The sequence below is a fragment of the Salvelinus sp. IW2-2015 genome, linkage group LG7 (assembly GCF_002910315.2).
Source record: "Salvelinus sp. IW2-2015 linkage group LG7, ASM291031v2, whole genome shotgun sequence".
Taxonomy (NCBI): Eukaryota; Metazoa; Chordata; class Actinopteri; order Salmoniformes; family Salmonidae; genus Salvelinus; species Salvelinus sp. IW2-2015.
In genome coordinates, this window is record NC_036847.1 from 16,096,527 (window position 1) to 16,104,676 (window position 8,150).

General features: G+C 39.0%; 1 protein-coding gene across 1 annotated transcript; it reads left to right on the forward strand.

Moving 5' to 3' along the window:
* The first annotated feature begins 279 nt into the window (after positions 1 to 279).
* srm (spermidine synthase) lies at positions 280 to 6,526 on the forward strand. The gene is made up of 8 exons (XM_023991141.2): positions 280 to 537; positions 1,298 to 1,418; positions 1,574 to 1,666; positions 1,782 to 1,935; positions 2,057 to 2,140; positions 2,495 to 2,640; positions 5,762 to 5,884; positions 6,037 to 6,526. The coding sequence occupies exons 1-8, from the start codon at positions 407 to 409 to the stop codon at positions 6,052 to 6,054; spliced, it is 870 nt and encodes a 289-aa protein (XP_023846909.1). The 5' UTR covers positions 280 to 406; the 3' UTR covers positions 6,055 to 6,526.
* The last annotated feature ends 1,624 nt before the right edge of the window (positions 6,527 to 8,150 follow it).

The following is an 8,150-nucleotide window of genomic DNA, read 5'->3' on the forward strand; positions in this document are numbered from 1 at the left end:
CACTCAGGAGCCTAAATATTGCTATAGTGTGGGCAGTATCAGAGGGAAGCTGAGATCTAGTTTGAGGAAGAAGGTGATACAGGAAATTAGTTTAAAGATTAAATTGAGTAGAAAGTCATTAGATATAGTCTCACATATTTTATATATTTTTAAGAGCAACGGGCTGGCAGGTGGGATTTAGCTTCTCCCTCTCTGTCCCACACTCCAGTACAGTAGGTGGCGGTAATGAAACATAACGTTGGATGCCAACCGCTGATAAACCCACCGAAGAAGATACCAAAGCGAAGAAGGCATGCTACACGCCCCAACGTGGTTCACAACTCAGTCAGATTTATTTTGAATGAAACATTAACAAATATTTTTTGTTTGTTAATATAACGAACTGTAAACTTTGACTGCATCAATAATGGACAGCATAAAAGACGGATGGTTCACAGAAACGTGTACGTTATGGCCTGGACAAGCGATGAGTCTGCAAGTAGAAGAGGTTCTTTACCAACAAAAATCTAAATTTCAAGATGTCATGGTTTTCAGGAGGTAAGTAGCTAGCTATTTAACTAGGTTGCTAACGCTAGCTAGCCAGCAATACAACTGTTTATGCTAGCTACGTTAGCTAGTTATGTAACGCTGAGTGGCTGGCTAGCTAGTATTTAGGCTGTTTTTAAAATTGAGAGGTTAAGTAACTGATCTCTCATCTAATCATTATTGCTAGAAGTTTAGCTAGCGCTAACTAGTTAGCTCACGTTAATTAGTTAGCAAACGTATCTACCTAGCTAACTGACAGCAATACCTTAACGTCGTTAACCTAGCTACTATAGTTACTTAATTGGTTCTAAGGGAGGAAACGTGTCCCAAGGTTTTCTAGCTAATTATTTGTTTTGATTGTGTGTCGCGGTCATTTTATTCATGTTAGCTCGTTAGCTAGCCAAAGCTAACTATCTAGCTAGTTTAACTTGCCAGATGTCATGAACCCAAATGTTGCCATCTCTCACTTTTGTCATTGAAATTGCTGCAATATTATGTGTGCTAAGTAACGTAAGTAGGCCTACATTCGTTAGCATGTCTTGGCACAACTTGTCTCATATACATAACGTTAGTTGGCTAACTAGGTTGCTAGCTTTATCTTGCCAGTCATGACTTGTATTTGACACCCCTAACCCATCCCTGATTTATTATCATGCAACCACATCCAGTCTGTTTATTTTTGACCTGTTCCTGCTCTTCTAGTGTTTTCTGGGGTTATTTGTTTGCACTAATTAGTCATTCAAGTAAGTAATCTCATACCATATATTTTCAGCAAAACCTATGGAAATGTACTTGTGCTGGATGGAGTTATTCAATGCACAGAGAGAGATGAGTTTTCCTACCAAGAAATGATAGCCAACCTACCTCTGTGCTCCCACCCTTGCCCCAAAAAGGTATAGTCATCCCACCATAAATTCAGTTGAACATATTATACTACAAGACTTAATTGTGCCTTGTAGAGAATCCAGGACAGATTACCTTTTGGGGAAGTTTTGGAATTTGGTGTCTTGTATCACTTATTATAATGAATATTCCCTTCTCTTTGCAGGTCCTGATTATTGGTGGGGGAGATGGTGGCGTCCTGAGAGAAGTGGTAAAGCACCCACTTGTTGAATCAGTGGTTCAGTGTGAAATCGATGAGGTAGGTACCAAACACTGACTGGAATCGTGCTCTTTTCTCAAAATGTAATTGACTGGTAACAGCATAGAAGACACAGAAGTGTGAAGTTTGTTATAATATTCACTTTGCCCTTAAGGATGTAATCAATGTGTCGAAGAAATACCTCCCTGGTATGGCACAAGGGTTCTTCAGTCCCAAACTCACTCTGAATGTTGGGGATGGATTTGAGTTCATGAAACAGAACCAGGATGCCTTTGACATCATTATAACAGATTCATCTGACCCTGTTGGTAAGGAAACAGATGCCTGCGACATGAGTGTTTTATTTACTCATATTTCTGTGTAATTAGTGTGCTTGTTCACTTTTCTGTAAGTCTAATCCYGTTACTTATATTTTTCTTGCTGTTACAGGGCCTGCTGAGAGTTTGTTRAAAGAGTCTTATTATGAACTAATGAAGACAGCCTTACGAGATGGTGGAATTCTTTGTTGCCAAGGTGACATGATTTCTACTGACACTTCAATCCTGCTTCAGATATCGTTAATAGAAAAAAGATGGCAAAGTGTGTGCAATTCATAGCAGTATCACGAGGTAAATAGACAGCCAATCTAAACTTGTCAGGAACCTGTTGCTACCTATATCACATTATTATAGCAAGATTGCCAATAAGATAAATGCTCAATTGGTGAGGGGAGTCAGAAGACCATCCCTATCTTTATTTGCAGCAAATGCTGCTCAGCAGCTTACTTATTGCCCTGTGAGGAAATAGTTTGATTCTATAGCAGTCGGTTAGATCAATAACACTGACGGAATTGACCCACCTTTTTTTGTTTGCCTCRGAATTCCACAGGAGAGTGTCAATGGCTCCACTTGGAGCTGATTAAAGAGATGCGGACCTTCTGCAAGACACTGTTCCCAGTGGTAGATTATGCCTACTGCACCATTCCCACCTACCCAAGTGGTCAGATTGGCTTTATGCTGTGCAGTAAAAATGCTGTAAGTGTCAGTCTTTGTCCCGGTTAGCTTTTTTCTGTCTTCAGTAACGTAATTCTTAGTGGTTCATTACCTATGGAATTTAATGAGTTAAAGACATGTTAATGTTTTTGTATACTTTAAGCAAGTCGTTTTGAAACTAGTGCTCAACAGCCAAAAAAAGGTCCCTGAAAATGTATTTGTATTTATGAAGGATCCCCATTAACTGATGCCAAGGCAGCAGCTACTCTTCCTGGGGTCCAGCAACATTAAGACAGTTATGACATTACATTTCATAAGACTTTTCACAACACATTGTGTGCCCTCAGGCCACTACTCTACTACCACATATCTACAATACAAAATCCATGTGTGTGTAGAGTYCGTGTCTTATGTGTAAGCCTGTGTGTGTACAACGTCACGTACCACGTCGTTGCTCTCCGTCCATGCAGGTGTGTGCACCGAGTTAAAATAAATTCTTAGGTGTGCTTGGGCCCATCCTGTAACCTCATTACTTTAACCTTACAACATAATTGGAAATTATTCCATCTGCCAATGAACATTGTTCATCAGGTTACAAGCCAGCGATTGACAAAAAAAAGGACAATATGGAATTATTGATTTGGATCATTGACATTACAGGAAGGCAGGCCACAATGTACTTATCTATAAAAAATGGAAACAGTTGCCTTTGATAGCCTCTATGGAATGAATACTAATGTGTGTTGTGCCCAGGATATCTAAATGGATTAAAGAAAAACCTTWAAAAAATGTTTAACCTTTAACTAGGCAGGTCAGTTGAGAACAAATTCTTATTTACAATGACGGRCAAACCCGGACAACGCTGGGCCAATTGTGAGCCGCACTATAGGACTCCCAATCACAGCCGGATGTGATACAGCCTGGATTCGAACCAGGTACTGTAGTGAAGCCTCTTGCACTGAGATGCTGCGCCACTCGGGAGTCCACGATAAATCCTTATCGTGAAATAGTACCCAAATTCAACAAGAGACATCAGTGATACCATTTAGGAAGTAAGATTGTGACCACAATGTTTCTGATCGGGCTGAAAATTATCAATGTATTTGCAGCTGAAATGCCATCTCATCTGTAGCCTATACATTTGCTTGTCCAACCAGGGCGGCAGGTAGCCTAGTGGATCAAATCCCCGAGCTGACAAGGTAAAAGTCCGTCATTCTGCCCCTGAACAAGGCAGTTGGCCTACCGGGGAACAGTGAGTTGTCATTGAAAATAAAAATGTTCTTAATTACTTATTAAGCCTAGGCCTCCCGCMAGCGGTGAAACTGGAGGGCACGCAATTCAAATAAATAATCATAAAAATTGTGAATATTAAACATTTAGGTACATACAAGTGTCATGTCGGTTGAAAGCTTAAATTCTTGTTAATCTAACTGCACTGTCCGATTTACAGTAGCTATTACAGCGAAAGCATGCCATGTGATTGTTTGAGGACGGCGCCACACATCAAAATATTTTTCCACCGGCACAGGTTTCATAAATTCACAAATAGCGATTAAATATTCACATTTTGAAAATCTTCCTCTGATTTTTCATCCAGTGTCCCAGCTATAACATGTAGTGTCTTTTTGTTAGATAAAAATCCTTCTTTATATCCCAAAAAGTCTGTTTAGTTGGCACCATCGATTTGAGTAATCCACTCGTTCAACATGCAAAGAAAGGAGTCCGAAAATCTACGCCTAAACTTTGTTTCAACAAGTCAAAATAGATTTCTATTTATTCCTCAGATACCCTAAAAACTATAATATTTCTTACGGAAAGAAGTATGTTCAATAGGAAACCGATTTTAGCAGGTGCGTCTTGGCGCTCGCAAACACGGATTTCCATGCCGGTGTCCTTGTACTAAAACGTATTTCTTATTCGTTATTCAAGTTACAAGCCTGAAACCTTMYACAGACTGCTGACATCCAGTGGAAGCCATAAGAATTGCATCCTGGGAGCTAGAATTTAGTATTCCCTTATACTGGTCATTGGAAGAGCATGGTCTCTCTCAACAACAAAAAAATTCTGGTTGGTTTTTCTTTGGATTTTCTCCCACCATATCTATTGTTATACTCTCCRACATTGTGTTTTCTTTCCAATGGTACCAATTATATGCATATCCTGGCTTCAGGGCCTGAGTAATGGGCAGTTTACTTTGGGCACGTCATTCAGACAGGAAGTGGAGAAAAAAGGGGCCTTTTAACTGACTTGCCTAGTTAAATTAAATATATATTTTTGGGATTAGGCTACTTTGTTTCCGAATAAATGCAGTGAAAGAGAGAAGTGACACTAACAAGGTCTAATACTTCCAATCCAAGTGCCAAAGACGTTTAGCAAACTCCAGGCGTTTACATGAAAATAGAGCCATTTGGCCACACACACACCAGTGGTGGGTTTTGATGTCGAAATGAGAATGCATGAGCAGAAAATAACCCCACACCTACTGTAAAAATATGGTGGATCTTTTATGGGGCTACTATGATTTCACTGGTCCTGGGGCCCTTGTTAAGGTCAACAACATCATGAACTTTACCCCGTACCAGGACATTGTTGCCTCTGCGGGGAGGCTGAAACTTGACTGCAAGATGATAACCCCAAGCACACATCAAAATCCACATTTAATGGCCATCTCAGTCTCCGGACTTGAAACCCATTGAAAACCTGTGGTTTGAATTGAAGAGGGAACTCCATAAGCGCAGACTAAGGATATAAAGAATCTGGAAGGATTCCGTATGGATGAATGGTCTAAGATCCTTCCCAATCCAACTTGTAGAACATTTTATCTGTATATCTAACTTTGGATGCATTCATAATTGTTCTATTGATTTATTCTCACTGTGATCAAAAAAGGCATGCGCTTATCTAACATGCATGAAGTCCTTAAATAATTGCATGTAAGGATTTCTGGGATTCATATGTTAAAAGATGACTTCAGATGGTTTATAATGCATGTATGAACCTTACATTGACAGGTCTATTCCAAGACGTGAGAAAGTCGTATTTCAGGCCTCTAAACAAGCAAAGTATTTAAAAACATTCTGAAACCCACTTCCYTAGTGATTACTTTTTTCCCAAGGTCAGTCACAGTCCCATATTCTTACAATAATTGTCTTTTTGTATTTAGCAAACCACTTTCAGAGATCCAGTGAGAGAACTCTCAACAAATGAAGTGGAAAGTATGAACCTGAGGTATTACAACCCGGAGATCCACAGAGCATCATTCATCCTCCCTGAATTTGCAAGAAAGGTAACCCTGTTACAAATACAATCATTTACTGTACGTGTCAGACACCTCATACAGCAATTAAGGGCATTTCTCCCACCCTAGTGAAATTCCTACACCAGGTATTTTCCGTCCTTTCTTTGTCTCACTTATCCATACTATTTTACTCTTCACAGGTACTGAGTGAAGCATGAGTGGCATGATGAACAAAATCTTAATCCTTGACCTGATTCTCTCTGGCAACAGAAGCAACACAACAGCTGCTACGCCTCTTTTCTCGGTCTCCACCAGGAAGGAAAGACCTTCAGTGGGCAATTCTGTTCCTTTCAGAGAGTATTAATTCCTTCCAGTGCTTCCTTCCAGTCTTACAAACTATTTGTATTTATTTGTTCTGGAATTTTTGTCATGTCTTGATTCTTAAATGGTAATCACTTATGTCAACATCTAGTTGGAAAATGAGGTGGGAAGGAAAACATTCATACCCTACTCTTTGGAGCAATGTGATTCTATCACATTATTAGTATGGATTTAATCATAGTACTTGGTTGTATAAAGACCAGATTACCTCTTAAAATGAAGGTACACTCAATTGCAAAACATGCCCACTCTGGTTTAAAGAACTGATAAACGTATTCCTCTTCGCACCTCTGTCAACTCATTCACCCAAATAATTCAAGATAATCCAATAGTGCCTGGATTGTGTTTTTCCATTACAGTAGGCAACATTTGTTGAAGTGGTTTCTATCATAGTTTACCTCCAGGCAGACGAACGGTATGATTTTATATTGGTTGAAAATGTATTATCTGCCACAATGGAAAAGCTCAGGTCAGAAGTTGAGTTGAGAACATTACCACTTTAAAATGTCAACAGAAGTGTTGATTGTTTCCTATATAACACTTGTTTAGATATAGTTTATTCACCAATGGAGATGAAGTTACATGTGTAAGTTGATTGAATGCTGAGGATGTACTGCACATCAATTTAGTTGGTTTCTTATCCTTTGCTATACAATCCCTATATTTGGTACTATATGGTTGTTGATCTAGTATGGAATAATCCAGAATACTGATGTCAAAATTATGCCTTTTGGTTTTTATTTCTTGGGGACCTGATTTGTTATGAACATAGGTGTGAAATATTGAAAACTATAGTTCTCCATGGAGTACGTATCAGTAGTGCATCCATACTAAACCTATGTCCAAGGCAATGGTGTTACACATGAACATTAAGATCATGTTTTTTATAAGAATTAGGAAATATAATAAATCTGAGGTAAACTGGATATCTGAGACTTGTTTCTCTGTTTTAAAGCTCCACATCTCTTCTAAAATCAAGTGATTATACAAACTGTATGAAGTGAGAAATCCACCTGAACTAGCTCAGGCATGAAAATTGCGATGAACCAATGAGGTTTCAATCCCACATTGTATGTAGAATTGTGTCCACTGCACAGTGCCTTCAGAAAGTATTCACACCCCTTCATATTTTGTGTTAGAGCATGGATTAAATTGAGATTGTGTCATTGGCCTACACACAATACCCCATAATGTCAAAGTGGAATTGTTTGTAGATTATTTTCACAAATTAATTAAAAATGAAAAATCTGAAATGTCTTGAGTCAAGTACTCAATGCCTTTTATGGCAAGCCTGAAGTTCAAGAGTAAAAATGGGCTTAAGTCACAAATTGCATGGACTCACTGTGTGCAATGTGTTTAACATGATTTTTTAATGACACCATCTCTACCCCACACAGAATTATCTGTATGGTCCCCCAGTCTACCAGTGAATTTCAAACACAATGACCAGGGAGGTTTTCCAATGCCTCGCAAGGAAGGGTACCTATAGGTAGAAGGGGGGGGGGGGGGGCATTGAATATCCTTTGAGTATGGTGAAGTTATTAATTACATTTTGGATGGTGTATCAATACACCCAGTCACTACAAAGATACAGGCATCCTTCCTAACTAGTTGCCGAGAGGAAGGACACCGCTCAGGGATTTCACCATGAGGCCAATTACTTTAAAACAGTTAAGAGTTTAATGGCTGTGATGGTAGAAAGCAGCATATGGATCAGCAACATTGTAGTTACTCCACAATACTAATCTAAATGACAGTGAAAATAAGGACGCCTGTACAGAATAAAAATATTCCAAAACATGTATCCTGTTTGCAATAAGGCAATAAAGTCAAACTGCAAAAAATGTGGCAAAGAAATTAACTTTGTCCTGAATACAAAGCGTTACATTTGGGGCAAATCCAACACATCACTGAGCACTATTCTTATTTTCAA